We start from the raw sequence: 19,065 nt of genomic DNA on the forward strand, positions 1-19,065 counted from the left end.
TTTTTTTTTTTTTTTTTTTTTTTTTTTTTTTTTTTTTTTTTTTTTTTGAGACGGAGTCTCGCGCTGTCGCCCAGGCTGGAGTGCAGTGGCCGGATCTCAGCTCACTGCAAGCTCCGCCTCCCGGGTTCACGCCATTCTCCGGCCTCAGCCTCCCAAGTAGCTGGGACTACAGGCGCTGCCACCTCGCCCGGCTATTTTTTGTATTTCTTAGTAGAGACGGGGTTTCACCGTGTTAGCCAGGATGGTCTCGATCTCCTGACCTCGTGATCCGCCCATCTCGGCCTCCCAAAGTGCTGGGATTACAGGCTTGAGCCACCGCGCCCGGCCTGGAATGTCTTAACATTTGTTTATGTCATCTTCGATTTTTTTCCTCAGTGTTTTATACTTTTCTTTGTAGAGGTCTTTCTCTTCCTGAAATTTATTCCTAGGTAATTTTTTTGTAACTATTGTAAATGGAATTGCTGTCTTGATTTGTTTTTCAGCTAGTTTGTTATTGGTGTAAGAAACACTACTGTCTTTTGTTTTCTTTCTTTTTTTTTTTTTTTTTTGAGACGGAGTCTCACTCTGTCACCCAGGTTGGAGTGCAGTGGTGTGATCTTGGCTCACTGCAAGCTCCGCCTCCCAGGTTCACACCATTCTCCTGCCTCAGCTGCCCCCCCCCCCCAACTCCATTAGTTGGGACTACAGGCACCCGCCACCACGCCCAGTTAATTTCGTTGTATTTTTGGTAGAGACGGGGTTTCACCGTGTTAGCCGGGATGGTCTCCATATCCTGATCTTGTGATCCGCCCACCTTGGCCTCCCAAAGTGCTGAGATTACAGGCGTGAGCCACCGCACCCGGCCAGAAACACTACTGTTTTTTCTATGTTGGTTTTGTATTGTGCAACTACTGAGTTCATTTACTAGTTCTACACATTTTTTTGGTGGAATCTAGGTTTTTCTATATATAAGATTGTGTTGGCTAGATGTGGTGGCTCATGCCTGTAATCCCAGCACTTTGGGAGGTCAAGGTGGTGGGGATTGCTTGAGAGGAGCTCAAGACAAGTGTGGACAACATAGTGAGACCCTATCTCTAAAATATATATATATATATATATATATATATATATATATATATATATATATATACACACACACACACACAAAAATTAGCCAGGCATAGTAGCACCTGCCTGTAGTGCCAATTACTTGGGAGGCTAAGGCAGGAGGATCACTTGAGCCCAGGAGTTTGAGGCTGCAGTGAGCCATCATCTGAGTGAGATTCTGTCCCCCTTCCCCCACCAAAAAAAAAAAAAGAAAATTGTGTCATTGTGTCATCTGCAAAGAAGAACAATTTCTTTTCCAACCTTGATTCTTTTTTTTTTCCTTTTGTCTATTGCTCTGGCTAGGACTTCCAGTATTATGTTTAATAGGGGTGGTAAAAGCGAGCACCAGTTTTTTGATCCAGTTCTTAGAGGAGAAGCTTTCAACTTTTCCCCATTCAGTATGATGTTAGTTGTGGGTCTGTGACAGGTACATGGCTTTTATTATGTTGAGGTATGTTCCTTCTATGCCTAATCGTCAAGTTGTTTTGTGTTTTTTTTTTATCATGAAGAGATGTTGAATCTTATCAAATGCTTTTTCTGCATCTATTAAGACAATCATAAGGTTTTTGTTCTTCATTCTGTTGATGTGATATATCATATTTATTGATTTGCATATGTTGAACCACCCTTGTATCCCTGGGATAAATCTCACCTCATCATGGTGAATTATCTTTTTGATGTCTTGTTGGATTCATTTCGCTGGTATTTTGTTTTGAATTTTTGCATCTGTGCCATCAGGGATATTTGCCTGTAGTTTGTTGTTGTTGTTGTTGTTGTGTCCTTGTCTGGTTTTGGTGTCAGGGTAATGCTTGTCTTGTAAAATGAGTTAGGGAGCATTTCCTCCCCTTCAAATTTTTGGAATAGTTTGCAGAGAACTGGTATTAGTTATTCTTTGTAAGTTTGGTAAAATTCAGCAGTAAAGCCATCTGGTCCTGGGCTTTTCTTTTTTGGGAGACTTTTTATTGGAGATTCAATCCTGTTACTAATTATTGGTCTGTTCAGGTTTTCTATTTCTCCCTTGTATAATCATGGTAGGTTTTATGTGTCTAGGAATTTATTCATTTCCTTTAGGTTTCATAATTTGTTAGCATATAGTGGTTCATAAATAGTCCTTAAGGATCCTTTGAAGGTTTGTGGATCCACATCAGTTGTAATGTGTCCTTTTTTGTTTCTGATTTTATTTATCGAATCTTCTCTCTTTTTTTCTTGGTCACTCTAAGTAGCAGTTTATCGATTTTGTTTATCTTTTTTAAAAACCAACTTTTTGTTTTGTTGATTCTTTGTATGTTTTTTAGTCTCTATTTCATTTAGTTCTGCTCTGATCTTTATTCTTTCTTTCTTTCTACAAATTTTAGGTTTGATTTGTTCTTGCTTTTCTGGTTCCTTGAGGTGCATTATTAGGTTGTGTATTTGAGATCCTTTTACTTTTATGACCTAGGTGTTTATTGCTATAAACTTTCCTCTTAGCAGTGTTTTTACAGCATCCATAGGTTTTGATATGTTGTGTTTCTATCTTCATTTGTGTCAAGGAATTTTTAAATTTATTCTTAATTTCTTTCCTAACCCAATGGTCATTTAGGAGCATGTTGTTTAATTTCCATGCATTCTTTTCTTCCCCAGAATGTCCACTTTCATCCATGTATTTTTATAGTTTCAAATATTCCTCTTGTTTTTGATATCTAATTTTATTCCACTGTGGTCAGAGAAGACACTTGATATGAATTCAATTTTTTTATTTTTTATTTTTTAGTTTTTTTGAGACGGAGTCTTGCTCTGTCTCCCAGGCTGGAGTGCAGTGGCGCGATCTCAGCTCACTGCAAACTCCGCCTCCCGGGTTCACGCCATTCTCCTGCCTCAGCCTCCCGATTAGCTGGGACTACAGGCGCCCGCCACTACGCCCGGTTAATTGTTTGTATTTTCGGTAGAGACGGGTTTCACCATGTTAACCAGGATGGTCTCGATCTCCTGACCTCGTGATCCGCCTGCCTCGGCCTCCCAAAGTGCTGGGATTACAGGCGTGAGCCACCACGCCCTGCCGAATTCAATTTTTAAAAAAATGTTTGAGACTTGTTTTGTGTCCTAACGTATGGCTAATTCTAGAGAAAGTTTCACATGCTGATTAAAAGAATGTGTATTCTGCACTTTTCATGCAAAATATTTTGTAAATGTCTGTTAGGTCCATTTAATCTGAAGTACAGTTTGAATCCAGTGTTTCTTTGTTGATTTTCTATCTAGAGTTCTGTCCAATGCTGAGAATGGAGTGTTGAACTCCCCAACTATTATTTTTATGGAGGTCTATTTCTCCCTTTAGATGTAATTATATTTGCTTTATATATCTGGGTCTGTTGAGTGCATATAGCATTTCTTTTTTCTTCTTCTTCTTTTTCTTTTTTGTTTTTTTGAAACAGAGTTTCACTCTTGTTGCTCAGGCTGGAGTACAATGGCACCATCTCGGCTCACTGCAACCTCTGCTTCCCAGGTTCAAGCAATTCTCCTGCCTCAGCCTTCCCGAGTAGCTGGGATTATAGGTGCCCACCAGCACACCTAGCTAATTTTGTATTTTTAGTAGAGACAGGGTTTCACCATGTTGGTCAGGCTGGTCTCGAACTCTGACCTCAGGTGATCCGCCCACCTCAGCCTCTCAAAGTGCTGGGATTACAGGCATGAGCCAGTGCGCCTGGCTTAATGCAAATAACATTTCTAAATAATGCTATATCCTCTTGCTGAACTGATTTATTTTTTATTATCTAATGACTTTCTTTGTCTCTTTTTATGGTTTTTGACTTAAAAGTCTTTTACCTACTATAATAATAGCTACTCCTGCTCACTTTGACTCCATTTTTATATGCCTTCACTATGGATCTTCATGTATCTTTACAAGTGAAGTGAGTTTCTTATAGGCAATATATAGTTGGATTGTGTTTTATTTTAATCCATTCAGCCAGTCAATGTCATTTAAATGGAAAATTTAATTCATTTACATTACATTCAAGGTTATTATTTATAGGTGAGGACTATTCCTGTCATTCTGTTAGTTTTTTTCCGGTTCTTTTGTTTATCCTTTGTTCTTTCATTCCTTCTTCTTGTTTATCATTGCAGTTTGGAGGTTTTCTGTGGTGGTAACATTTGACTCCCTTCTCTTTCTTCTTTGTATTATTGATATGCCATTGAGCTTTATGCTTTTGTGTATTTTCATTATGGTAGATACCATCCTTTCACTTCCAGATGTAGGACTTCCTTAAGCATTTCTTGTAGGGCTGATCTATTGTTGATGAATTCCCCAGGTTTTGCTTACCTGGGAAAGACTTTCTTTCTTTATTTTTGAAGGCTAGCTTTGCTAAGTATTGTATTCCACACTGGCAGTTAGAACTTCGACTATATCATCTCATTCTCTGCTGGCCTAGTAGGTTTCTGCTGAGAAATCCACTGTTAGTATGAGGAAGATTCCCTTATATGTGACTTGATGCTTTTCTCTTGCTCATTTTAGAATTCTCTTTTTGCTTTTACCTTTTGACAGTTTGAAATTCATGTGTCTTGGAGAAAATCTTTTTGGGTTAAATCTATTTGGAGATCTTTGAGCTTCCTGTACCTAGATATCTATATATCTTGCAAGACTTGGGAAGTTTTCAGCGATTATTTTGTAAAATAGGTTTTCTATGTGTTTGCCCATCTCTTCACCTTCTAGAGCTCTCAAAATTCAAGTATCTGGTTGCTTTATGGTATCCCATATGTCGTATAGGCTTTCTTTATGCTTTCTTATTCTTTTTGTTTGTTTGACTGGGTTATTGCAAAAGACCTGTCTTCCAGTTCAGAAATTCTTTCTTCTGCTCCATCTAGTCCATTGTTAAAGCTCTTAATTGTATTTTTTATTTTATGCATTGAATTCTTCAATTCCAAGATTTCTGTTTGACCTTTTTCTTTAGTATCTATCTGTTTGTTAAATCTCTTATTCAGATCTTCAATTGATTTCCTAATTTCTTTGTATTGTTTATTTGTGTTCTCTTATATCTCACTAAGTTTCTTTTTTTCTCCTCCCTCTCTGAGTTTCTTTAATATCATTATTTCAATTCCTTTTCAGACATTTCTTAGATTTCCTTTTTGTTGGGATCTGTTACAGAGAATTATTGTATTCCTTTGGAAGTGTCATGTTTCCTTGCTTTTTCATGTTTCTTGTGTCTTGCACAGATACATTGGTATCTGTGGTATAAAAGTTGCTTCTTTCAGTTTTATAGATTGGCTTTCATAGTGGAATACCCTTTCCTTTGGATATTTCTTCGATGTTGGTTGGGTAGGTTGCTTTGGCTTTAATTCTGGATGGGCACAGTAGTGTAGTCTCTGCATGATTTCTTCAGCTATATAATGAGCGTCAATGATGTCTCTGAGTTTTTCAGTGTCTTATGCTGTGGTTGTTATTGAAGGCTATGGTGGGGCTTTGTTGGGGACAGGAGAACCAGGCAGGCTGGTCCATGGACACCAGTGGTAGGGACAGCTGGCTAAACATCGGGTTCTTGAACCCCCTGGCAGCTTACATAGGCACTAGTAGTAGCAGGTCTGGGTAGACCAATTCTTGGGCCTCCAGGTGGCTTGCTTGAGTGCTGGCAGTGGCAGCAGTGGGCCAGATGGGTGTCAGGTCCTCAGGCCCCTTGGCAGCATTCATTGCAAAAGCAGTGGCAGTAGCAGCAGCAGGCCAACCCTTCAGCCCCCATGCAGCACATGAGTACCAGCAATTGCAGTGGTTGACTGAATTGACCAATCCCCAGGCCTCCACGTGACACACACATATGGGTGCCAGTGCCAGTGGAAGGTTGGGCAGGCGAGTCCCAAGGTCTTCAGTAAGTCCACATGGTGGCAGTGATGGGCAGGACAGGTCTACGCTCAGGCCCCTGAAAGGCATACATAAGTGCCAGTGGTGTCAGGCAGAACAATCCCCAGGCCCCTGGAGGGTATATGTGAGTGCCAGTAGTAGCAGGTGGGGCAGATCAATCTGCCGGCCCCTGGACAACACGCATATACACTGGCAGTGGCAGTTGGGGTGAGTTGACCTCTAGGCTTCTGAATGATGCGTGTGGGCACTGGTGAAGGTGGAGATAGGCAGGTCTGGCTTATCCTCATGACTCCAATGGTGCTTGTGGGTGCCACTTGCAACAAGCAGGGTGGATCTATCCCCAGGTCCCCAGACAGCATGCTGGGGCACTGGTGGTGGTGGCAGTGGACAGGTCAGGACCATCCTCAGGCCCTCAGATGGTGTGCATGGGCACTGGCAGTGGTGGGCAGGGCAGGTGGATCCCTAGGCCTCCAGATAGAAAATGCATGCAGGCTCCACTGGTGGAAGCTGCAGGTGGGTTGAGTGTAACCTCAGGTCCTCCAATGGTGTATATGGCCACTGGCTATAGTGAGTGGAGCAAATTGATCCCTTTGCTCCCAGACTCATTTTTTAATGAGGTTGTTTGGTGTTATTTTTTATTGCTCAGGTTTAAGTTTTCTGTGTATTCTGGATATTAATGTTTTATCAGATATGTGATTTGAAAATATTTTCTTCTATCCTGTGGATTATCTTTTTCTTCTGTTCATAGGGACTTTTGAGGCACAGAAATTTTTAATTTTAATGAAAGCTATTTTTCCTTTTGTTTCCTGGGATTTTGGTGTCATATCCAAGAAATCATTGCCAGATCCAATGTCTTGAATATTTTTCCCTATGTTTTCTTCTAAGAGTTTTATTGTTTAGCTCTTAACATTTCAGGAATTAACTACTGATAACACCCAACAACTTGGATGGATGCTCAGTTAAATAGCCACTTTCAAAGTGTTGAATACTGTATGATTCCATTTATAGAACATTTTAGAGGTAACAAATTGTAGTAATAGAAAACAGATAAGTGGCTTTCAGGGGTAAGGATATGTGGGCAGTTGTGAATCTTAAGTGGTAACATGACGCAGTTTCTTCTATGTGATGTATTCACTCTTGTGTTCTGGTTGTGGGGGTAATTACATGAATCTACACATGTGATAAAGTTTTATAGAACTATGCTAAATAAATAAATAAAAGAGTGCCTGGAAAAGTTGGTGATATCTGAATAAGGTCTGTACCCAAGTTAATGTTGTATCAGCATCAATTTCCTAGTTTTGACAATGCGTTAGGATTATGTCAGCTATTCCCATTGGGAAAAGCTGGGGAAAGGGTACTTGGAAACTTCTTGTGAGTCAAACAATTTTGAAATAAAATAATTTAAAATTCTATTTTAAAATCTCTTCAATGTTTGGCCATTGTACTAAGAATAAAATCTAACCTATTTTGCAAAGCATACAATGCTTAGCATGATGTAGCCCTTTCCTGTCTCTTCTCTGACCTTATCTGCTTACTAGTCTCCCCCTTCTACTATACACGAGCCATCACTTTCCTGTCAATTCCTCAAGCATAGTAACTCCTCTCCCACCTCAGGGACTTTGTAACTGTTGTTCCTTCTGTCTAGAATTCTCTTATCACAGCTGTCTCATGAAAGATTCATACTCTCCTCTGGGTGGTGAGATTTTTTTCATTATTTGTTCAACAAATATTTATAAATGCAGGTTTGAGAGGCAAAGCCTCAAGGCAGAAGTGTAGTTTTGAACATATTGGTTTGAAGTGCTTCTGAGACAATTGGAAGTCACGATTAAAAATCTAATTAGATCCCCAGTCTAGAACTAGATATACAGTTTGGGATCTGGCTTACAATTTGATGAGTTGTACAGGAATTGGATGATACTTGAAGCCATGTTAGTGAAATGAGATCACGTAGGAAGAGAATATACTCTGAGAAGAGAGTAAGGCCAGACCCTGGGAACCACTAATAGAGCAGGAGGGAGTGATAACCAAGCCAAGTTAGAGTGTTTCAAATGGGAAGATTCATCCCATGTATCAAATGCTGCTAAAAAATCAGGTAAGATCAACAGAACTATGTTTATTAAATTTAACAACATGTATAGCCATATGTTGATGATATAACTAGAAAAATACTATTAAAAATAATAATGCTATTTTTAATACGATTATTTTTAGTAGCAATACTATTATAATATTTTGAAATACTATTTAGTATATTTTAAAATACTATTTAAAAATAATAATATCGTAATAATAATACCAAGCATGGTATCTCACACCTATAATCCCAGCACTTTGGAAGGCTGAGGCAGGAGGATTGCTTGAGCCCAGGAGTTCAAGACCAGTCTGGGGAACATAGCAAAACCCCATCTGTACAAAAAATACCAAAATTAGCCAGACGTGGCGGCACACACTTGTCATAGCTGTTCGGGAGGCTGAGGTGGGAAGATTGCTTGAGCCTGAAAGGCAGACGTTGCAGTGAGCTGTGATTGAGCCACTGCGCTCTAGCCTGAGTGACAGAGTAAGACCTTGTCTCAAATAATAATAATAATAATACCACAAACATTAGCAGTAATATAATGAAACTTGTTCTGTCATAGATCACTAGTAATAACATAAATTGGTATAATTCTTTTAGAAATTATTTTGGCAATATGTATCAAGAGAGTTTTGTTTGTTTGTTTGTTTTTAGAGATGGGTTCTCACTCTGTTACCCAGGCTGGAGTGCAGTAGTGCGATAATAGCTCACCGTAGCCTCAAACTCCTGGGCTCACATGATCCTCCTGCCTCAGCCTCCTGAGTAGCTGGGACTATAGGTGCACACCACCATGCCAGGCTAAAAGGTTTTTTTTTTTTTTTTTTTTTTTCTTTTGGAGACGGAGTCTCTCTGTTGCCCAGGCTGGAGTGCAGTGGCATGATATTAACTCACTGCAACCTCCACCTCCTGAGTTCAAGTGATTCTCCTGCCTCAGCCTCCCAAGTAGCTGGGACTACAGGAGCCTGCTACCAGGCCCAGCTATTTTTTGTATTTTTAGTAGAGACAGAGTTTCACCATGTTGGCCAGGCTGGCCTCAAACTCTTGACCTTAGGTGATCCACCTACTTTGGCCTCCCAAAGTCCTGGGATTACAGGCGTTGAACCACTGCGCCCAGCCTAAAAGAGTTTTTAAAGTGTTTATAACTTTTGACCCAGCAATCACACTTCCAAGAATCTTATCAAAAGAAATAGTCCTAACCATAGAAAAGACTGTGTATCTGATGATGTTCCTAGCAATAATATTACCAATAGTGAAAAAAATAAAACCACCAAAATGTCCAATACAGGAGTGTTAAGCAAATGATGGTAATTCACTCAGTGAAAAATTATGCAGACATTGAAAATGATGTTTATAGACTGAACATAAATATAAAACAGTAGCCTGTACTTGGTAAATCTGAAGAAAACACTAATGTGGTTTTTGCCTTTTTGATAATTTTTATGGGTTAATTTTTTCCATATTTATAAAATTATCTTTAATGACCATGAATTATTTTCTTAATCAAAAAAATATATTTTTAAGCTTGTTTATATGATTATATTAACTTTTTCTTGATATTTTTCCTACAATCTTCCTATATGTGTTATTTATTGTATTTTACTTCCATCTTACTCTTTGCTACATTAAGAATGCTTCATTTACTCTTTGCTCAGCAGTTATACAAAAGGTAGTTGTATTTAAAATTCTGAATAGTAAATATGATTTTCAGAAACAAAATTAAAATATCTATTATTATTTATTAGGCAAACCTATACTTCTCTATAAAAATCATCAAATAGGCTGGGTGCAGTGGCTCATGCCTGTAATCCCAGCACTTTGGGAGGCTGAGGCAGGTGGATCACTTGAGGTCAGGAGTTTGAGACTAGTCTGACCAACATGGTGAAACCCTGTCTCTACTAAATATTTAAAAAATTAGTGGGGCATGATGGTGCATGCCTATAATCTCAGCTACTTGGGAGGCTGAGGTAGCAGAATCGCTTGAACCCAGGAGGTGGAGGTTGCAGTGAGCCGAGACTGTGCCACTGCATTCCAGCCTGGGCAACAGAGCAAAACTCTGTCTCAAAAAAAACAAAAAAAAAAAATCATGAAATGAGTATTCTTCAGGAAAGGCCTTCCTTGACCATTATTCCTACTTCCCACAATGGGTTCTACTATCAGATAATCCCTTCGCCCCTCGAATCCCTCCTTACTGGCACTCATGATAACAATCTTAAAGGTTCCTTTGTGAGTGGATGCCATGTTTTTAGAAAGTTAAACAAAAGCAGTATTAGAGGATTAGGATAAAATTCTAGACTAGCCCTCATCATCTGATTTTTTAATTCTAGAAATTTCCCATAGTAAAACAGTTGCTTCTGTTCTAAAAGTACCTTACTAGGAATAATTCCAACTCAGTTCCCCTTCTCCTTATGTATCATGAGAAAAAGGGAGCTTTTCAGATCGATCTGATTTCTAAGAGCATTTTTCTTAAAGCCTCCAGATAACATTTGAAACCTGCCTTGAAAGAATATGTCATTTCGAAGGCAGGCTCACGTAGAAAGAATTCTAACAGATGAGTTTAGAAACTCTACACTGTATTTCATTGAGATTAAAACTAGGGTTATTTATTTAAGTATTCCTATAGTTTCAGTTCATCCAAGATTCTGACTGTGTGTAGAGATTTTGACGAGTTGGAAACTGTATTGTGACTTATTTATAATTCATTAAGTTCGCATGGGGAGGAGGCTATAAGGTGGAAAGAACAAAGCTGAATCTTGAGCACACAGTAAATTTACAAATGTAAACAATATCTTAACCACAATAACAAATTCAATATATCATGATGTCATATCAAATTACTTTAGCTATGAAAATAATAAAAAATGAAACTTTATTTTGTTTTTACAGAATTCCATAGTACTCAGCACACAGATGGCCACATTGGGACAGAAGCCTATCATACATACAATTCTGAAGAGAAAAGCCTATGTATCAAATGAGAAAATGAAAAAGGGGTATTTAATTTTTTAAATTTTAAATATGGAAATATGAAAACTTAAACTAGATTTTAAAATCCTAGTGGCACTTAATGGAATATGTCTTATATGTTATTTTCAAGTGCCTTCTTTTATAAAACACAAAAAAATTGATAATCAGAACTAATTACTAACTTAGAAAATGCTAGACTCTTGGATTAGAGTTTTACAATGTGTCCATACCTAATCCTCAATCCAAGAGCGTCATTTGAGTTGGTGGCAAATCCTGGAAATATCTCAAAATGTGTCCTGCTGGTTTATAAAAGTCAACCCCGGTGGTGTCCAGTACCCATACACACACACACACACACACACACCACAAATTCTACCTGAGAGGCAAGATACATTACTGTTAAAGTTAGTAGGTTATCACGAGGTATAGACAGACTTCCTTAGTCTATTAAGCACCTAGACACAGGGCAAGGTGCTTTTAACTAAAGGATAAAGTACCTGCCTTCAATAATCTTCCATTTAGTGCGAGAGACAAACAAGAAACAGACATTATATAGGAGTGAGGCCAGGGTGCAGAGGAACACAAAGAGGGTGCACCAACTCTGGCCTGGAGGAGAGGGAGTCAGGGAGGACTTTCCTAAAAAGGGGACATCTGCATTATTGAAAAGAAGTAAAACCTAGCCAACTGGGGGAGAATTCCAAACATAGGAAATGACAAACAGCAGGTCCTCAAATAATGTTCATTATAACATTGATTAGAAAAAACTTGATTCCCTGTTGGGGCCACTGCTGTGTGGAGTTTGCATGCTCTCCCTGTGTCTGCGTGAGTTTCCTCCAGGTATCCTGGTTTCCTCCCACATCCCAAAGCTGTGCACTTGAAGTTCATCGGTGTGTCTGCGTGGTCTCAGTTGGAGTGAGTGTGGGTGTGAATGTCACTGTGCCCTACAATGGGATGACGTCCTGTCCAGGGTAGGCTCCTGCCTTGAGCCCTGAGCTGCCAGAATGGGCTCTGGCCAACCACAGCCCTGAACTGGAATAAGTAGGTTAGAAAATGAATGAATGGATGGATGAATACAAACTATCGTAAAATAAAAATTTGTAAAGTAGACAAGACTATGACATGACAATAAACAATGCTGTAGGAAAGCACTCAGAGAGCCACCATATTTGTGATTGTTGAGTTTTGAACTGTGTGATGGTACAAGGTGTTTCTTAACAATTTGGCAACATTAATTTCTTGATTTAAGCCATCACTATGATCGCCCTCACTCACTGATTCACCAAGAGTTCGGTAAATAATTACCTTACTTGTGAGCCACCGCACCTGGCCGTAAGAGTTCTTTATATTCTAGATACAAGTTCTTTATCAAACACATGATTTACAAGGATTTTCTCCCATTCTGTGAATTGTCTTTTCAGGTTCTTCATGATCTCCTTAAAGCACAAAAGTTTACATTTTTATGAATTCCTAATTACTTATTTTTTTCCTTTGGTTCTGTGTGCTTTGGGTGTCATATCAAAGAAACCGTTGCCAAATCCAAAGTGACAAAGTACCACACTGTTTTTCTTCCTATGAGTATTATAGTGTTAGCTCTTACATTTAAGTCTTTGGTCTGTTTTGAGTTTCTATTTGGTCTGTATTTGCAGTGAGTTCATTTTGTGGTGGGGGTCCAAATGAATTCTTTATATCTGGAGATCTAGTTGTCCCAGCATAATTTGCTGAAAAGACGGTCGTTTCCCCCATTGAATTGTTTTGGCACTTGTTGAAAGTCAATTAAGAGTGAATGTGACAGTATATTTCTGGAATTTTAAATTCTATTCCATTGCCCTACGTATTCATCCTTATGCCAGTACCACACTTCTCCCATGGATCTCTGCAACGCACGATCAGGAGATGCCCTTATGAGCCCATGCCACCAGGGCCTTGGGTCCAATACACAGAGCTGTGTGGAGTCTCAGCAGAGCAGCCACTCAGGCACACACAGAGACCCAGGAGTTTGACATACTCTGGACCCGGGACCCCTGCCAAGGTGGAAAATTTGTCCACACATATCCCTAGGAAGGGGGCTGAATCCGGGGAGCCAAGCAGCATTATTCGGTGGGCCCCAGTTCCACAGACCTAAGGAAAAATTCTAGAAAAACGTAAACCATCAAAGTTGACCCAAAAAATACATATAGAACTTGAGTAATGTTTTAACTGAAAAGAAACAATTATTATTTAACAATCATTGAGGAGAAGAAAGCACTAGCACAGATAATTCCAATCCTAAACAGTGAGATGAAGTCATTAGCATACCCAAAATTCAGGCAAGAGCTATGTAAGAAAGGAAAATCATAATCATAAGCTGATCTTGTTCATGAATGTAGATGCCAAATCCTGAATAAAGTATTATCAAATAAATTTAGCAATAGGCCAGGCATAGTGGCTCACGCCTTTAATCCCAGCACTTTGGGGTGGCCAGGGCAGGAGGGTTGCTTGAGGCCAGGAGTTTCAGACCAGTCTGGGAAACAGAGAGAGACTCTATCTCTATACAAAAATTAAAAATTAGCCAAGTGTAGTGGCATGCACTTGTAGTCCTAGCTACTTGGGAGGCTGAGGCAGGAGGATTGCCCAAGCCCGGGAATTTGAGGCCACAGTGAGCTATGATCTTACCACTGTACTCCAGCCTAGGTAATAGAGTGAGACCTTGTCTCTAAATAAATAAATACATAGCTCCAGTAATATATATGAAAAATACATGATATGTGATCAAGTTTATTTATACCAGAAGTGCAAGTTGTGTATAATATTTTTAAATGTTTTAATGTAATTTATTACATTAATAGCTTAAAGGAGTAAAATTAGATGATCATCTCAATAGGGACAAAATAAAGCTTTATTTCAAAATTTTTTTTACTTCCTGCTTTCCTTGGCTTAGTAAAAAATGAAATAAAAAATTTTTAACCTCATACTGTATGTAAAAATAATCTCAGTTGAATTAAATATGTACATATGAAAGGCTAAACTGAAAAAACTTAGAAGTATAGAATATCTTTATTGTCTCAGGATAGTGAAGGATTTCTACAATTCAAAAGTTACTCAAACTATGCAAGTAAACATTTGATAAATTCAGCTCATTAATGAATATATGACCTGATGTTCAGCCTCATTAGTAATCAAAGAAAAATATTAATAGCCCAATGAGATCCATTTTACATATACCAGATTGATAAATATATTAAAGTTTTAGAAAGTCATTGGTGAGGATATGCAACAATGGAACATTAATGTGGATTGCTGATGGAAGGGTAAATTGGCACAACCAATTTGAAAGAATTTTACATTATCAGGCAAAGTTAAAGATGCACATCCCCCATGGTTACAAGCTCAATACCATTATATACCCTAGAGAAACCATGCACAGTTACCTAAGGAGATGTGTAAAATAATATTTGTAGCAGCATTGTTTGCAATTGCAAAAAAAGAAGAAGAAAGAAACTTTTAATTTCCACTCATGGAGAAATGTATAATGAAGAAACCAAACATGCCTATTACTATTGGTTTAACTGTAAGTAACAGCAAACTTGATTAATAATGGTTTAACAACAACAAAAAAAATTTCTGCTGCTTAAAAAGAAGCCTAGAAGTAGCCAGTGGTTAAGGCCCTAGGCTTTTTCCACCTTCTTCTCCACCATCCTCAGTGTTGGCCTCATCTGTGGCCTCATGGTCACAAGATGGCTGCTGAAGCTCTAACAGCACAAGTCTTCACTCAGTGTGAGAAAGGCGGGTGACAGTGAGTGGCCAACGTAGCAAAGAGGACCTTTTCCTTAATGATGCTATCGTTTTGTCAGAAAAGAAAGTAACTGCGCTGGGTGCGGTGGCACATGCCTGTAATCCCAGCACTGGGAGGCTGAGGTGGGCGGATTACCTGAGCTCAGGAGTTCGAGACCAGCGTGAGCAACATGGCAAAACCATGCCTGTATGCGCAAAATACAAAAATTAGCCGGGCATGGTGGCACACACCTGTAGTCTCAGCTACCTGGGAGGCTGAGGTAGGAAGAATGCCCAAGCCCAGGAGTTTGAGGCTGCAGTAAGCTATGATTGGGCCGCTACACTTCAACCTGGGTGGCAATGAGACCCTATATCAAAAAGAGAAAGAAAAAGGAAAAGAAAATAATTTCTTAGATGTCCTTGTATATCTCATTGGCCACAGTGGGTTATATGGCCAATTCTAGCTACCAGAGAGACTAGGGAAAAAAATCTGGCTTTTCCAGCCTATACAGTGTGAGGCCAGCAAAGACAAGGCAGTGCTTTTCAGTGGCGCTCACCGGTTTCTACCACAGCAAAATCACCTGCTGTTCAACCAATAGATTGGCTTAGTCTTTTTCTTTTCTTTCTTTCTTTCTTTTTTCTTTCTTTCTTTCTTTCTTCCTTTCTTCCTTTCTTCCTTTCGACAGGGTCTCAGTCTGTCACCCAGGCTGGAGTGCAGTGGCATGACCACAGCTCACCACAACCTCAAACTCCTAGGCTCTAGCAATCCTCCCATCTCAGCCTCCCAAGTGGCATGTGTCACCATACCTGGCCAATTTTTCCACTTTCTGTAAAGACAGGGTCTCCACCTGTTGCCCAAGCTGGTCTTTATTTTTTTTTCTTCAACTTTCAAGTTGAGGGGCACAGCCGGTTTGTTATATAGGTAACATGTGCCATGGTGGTTTGCTGCACAGATCATCCCATCACCAAGGCATTACACCCGGTATCCATTAGCTATTCTTCCTGAGGCGCTCCCTCTCCCCATTCCCCCCAACCAGCAGGTTCCCTGCATATGTTGTTCCCACTCACCCCACCATGTGTCCATGTGTTCTCATCATTCAGCTCCCACTTACAAGTGAGAACATGCAGTGTTTGGTTTTCTGTTCCTGCATTAGTTTGCTGAGCGTAATGGCTTCCAGCTTCATCCATGGGTTACACCCCTGGTGTAAACATGCTAACAATGTATACACTATACAACAATGAAAATATACAAAACACCACTAATCAATATGAATGAATCTCACAAGCATAATATGGAATGATAAAAGTAAGTCATAGAGGAAAGGTAAAGTGTAATTCCATTTATATAAAGTGCAACACTAGAAAAATTAAATAATACGTTGCTTAGTAATGGATAAACTATGTTTTTAAATTTTTTTATCCTTAATTTTTGTGGGTACATAGTAGGTATATATATTTTGGGGGTTTATGAGATTTTGATAAAGGCATAAAATGTATAATAATCACATCAGGGTAAGTGGGGTATCCATCACCTTAAGCATTTGTTCTTTGTGTTACAATCTAATTATACTCTTTTAGTTATTTTTAAACGTCCAATTAAATTATTATTGACTGTAGTCACCCTGTTGTGATATCAAATACCACATCTTATTCTATTTTTTGAATTCATTAACCATCCCTACACTCTTCCACAACAACCCTCCACCCCACACACACACACACACACACCCCACTCTTTCCAACCCCTGGCAACCATCATTCTACTCTCTATATCCAAGAGTTCAATTGATTTAATTTTTAGCTCCCACAAATAAGTGAGAATATGGTGAAGTTTGTCTTTTTGTGCCTGGCTTATTTCACTTAGCATAATGGCCTCCAGTTCTACCCATATTGTTGCAAATGACAGGATCTCATTCTTTTTTATGGCTGAATAGTGCTCCATTGTGTATATGTGCCACATTTTCTTTATCCATTCGCCTGTTGATGGACACTTAGGTTGTTTCCAAATCTTGACTATTGTGAATTGGGCTGCAATAAACATGGGAGTAGGTATCTCTTCAATATATTGAATTCCTTTTTGGGGGGTATATACCTAGCACTGGGATTGCTAGATCATATGGTAGTTCTATTTTTAGTTTCTTGAGAAGCTTCCAAACTGTTCTCCATAGTGGTTATACTAATTTACATTCCCACCCACACCGTACAGGGGTTCCCTTTCTCCGGCATTTGTTATTGCCTGTCTTTTGGATGAAATCCATTTTAACATGGGTGAGATGATATTTCATTCTAGTTTTGATTTGCATTTCTCTAATGATCAGTGATGTTGCGCACCTCTTCATGTACCTATTTGCCATTTGTATGTCTTCACCTGAGAAATGTCTATTTAGATCTTTGGCCCATTTTTATTTGGATTATTAGATATTTTCCTATAGTGTTGTTTGAGCTTTTTATGTATTCTGGTTATTAATCCCTTGTCAGATGGATAGTTTGCAAATATTTTCCCCCATTCTGTGGGTTGTCTCTTCAATTTTTTGATTGTTTCCCTTGCTGTGCAGAAGCTTTTTTTTTTTTTTTTTTGAGTCTCACTTTGCAGAAGCTTTTTAATTTTATGTGATTCTACTTCTACTTGTTCATTTTTGCTTTAGTAGCCTGTGCTTATGGGATATTGCTCAAGAAATCTTTGCCCACTCCAGTGTTCTGGAGAGTTTCCTAAATGCAGTTTGAGGTCTTAGACTTAGGTCCTTAATTCACTTGTTTTTTGTATATGGCACGAGATAGGAGTCTAGTTTCATTCTTCTGCATATTGATATGTAGTTTTCCCAGCACCTTTTTTTTTTTTTTTTTTTTTTGAGACAGGAGTTTCACTCTTATCACCCAGGCTGGAGTACAATGGCATGATCTCGGCTCACTGCAACCTCCACCTCCCATGTTCAAGTGATTCTCCTGCCTCACCCTCCAAGTAGCTGGGATTACAAGCATATGCCCACCACGCCCGCATAACTTTTGTATTTTTTAGTAGAGATGGGGTTTCCCCATGTTGGCCAGGTTGGTCTTGAACTCCTGACCTCAGGTGATCGCCACCACCTCGGCCTCCCAAATTGCTGGGATTACAGGCGTGAGCCACCATGCCCAGCCCCCAGCACCATTTCTTGAAGAGACTGTCCTTTCCCCAATATATGTACTTAGTACCTTTCTCAAAAATGAGTTCACTGTAGATGTATTGATTTGTCTCTGGGTTCTCTGTTCTGTTCCATTGGTCTATGTGTCTGTTTTTATGCCAGTACCATGCTGTTTTGGTTACTATAGCTCTGTGGTATAATTTGAAGTCAGGTAATGTGATTCCTCCAGTTTTGTTCATTTTGTTTAGAATAGTTTTGGCTATTCTGGGTCTTTGGTGGGTTCCATATAAATTCTAGGATTTTTTTATTCCTATTTCTGTAAAGAATGTCTTTGGTATTTTGATAAGGGTTACACTGAACCTGTAGATTGCTTTGGGTAGTGTGGACATTTTAACAATATTGAATCTTCCAATCCATGAACATGGAATATTTTCCTTTTTTGTGTCCTCTTTAATTTTTTGCATCAATATTTTATAGTTTTCATTGCAGAGATCTTTCAGTTCTTTGGTTATGTCAATTCCTATGTATTTAGTTTTAATTGTACCTATTCTAAACAGGATTACTTTTTTATATCTTTTTCAGATTGTTTGCTCTTGGCATATAGAAATGCTACTGATTTTTTGTATGTTGATTTTGTATCCTACAACTTTTCTGAATTTGTATGTAAGTTCTAATAGTTTTTTGATAGAGACTTCATGTTCTTCCAAATATAAGATTGTATCAGCCAGGCACGGTGGCTCATGCCTGTAATCCCAGCACCTTGGGAGGCTGAGGAGGGCAGATCATGAGGTCAGAAGTTCGAGACCAGCCTGACCAACATGCTGAAATCCCGTTTCTACTAAAAATGCAAAAAAAAAAAAAAAAAAAAAAAAGCCAGGTGTGGTGGCATGCACCTTAATCCCAGCTACTCAGGAGGCTGAGGCAGGAGAATCACTTAAACCCAGGAGGCAGAGGTTGCAGTGAGGAGAGATTGAGCCACTGCGCTCCAGCCTGGGTGACAGAGGGAGACTCCGTCTCAAAAAAAAAAAAGATTATATCTTCTGCAAGCAAGGGTGATTTGACTTCTTCCATCCCAATCTGGGTGCCCTTCATATCTTTCTCTTGTCTGATTGCTCTAGCTAGGGCTTCCAGTACTGTTGAATAACAGTGGTGAAAGTGGGTATACTTGTGTTCCAGGTCTTAGAGGATTTCCCCATTTAGTATGGTACTAACTGTGGATCTATCATATATGGCTTTTATTATGTTGA

The 19,065-nt window shown here is 39.1% G+C and overlaps 1 protein-coding gene across 4 annotated transcripts in view; it reads left to right on the forward strand.

Moving 5' to 3' along the window:
• CATSPERE (catsper channel auxiliary subunit epsilon) overlaps positions 1-19,065 on the forward strand; it is a 181,102-nt gene that overhangs the window by 42,911 nt on the left and 119,126 nt on the right. For 3 of the 4 annotated variants that reach the window (XM_025391765.1, XM_025391772.1, XM_025391780.1), the window contains one exon: positions 10,869-10,975. The exons of the other annotated variant lie outside the window; for it this stretch is intronic. In XM_025391765.1, the coding sequence (XP_025247550.1) occupies positions 10,869-10,975 (107 nt within the window). The remainder of the gene's footprint in view (positions 1-10,868; positions 10,976-19,065) is intronic. 4 annotated transcript variants of the gene reach the window in all.

The sequence above is a fragment of the Theropithecus gelada genome, chromosome 1, assembly GCF_003255815.1.
Source record: "Theropithecus gelada isolate Dixy chromosome 1, Tgel_1.0, whole genome shotgun sequence".
Classification (NCBI taxonomy): Eukaryota; Metazoa; Chordata; class Mammalia; order Primates; family Cercopithecidae; genus Theropithecus; species Theropithecus gelada.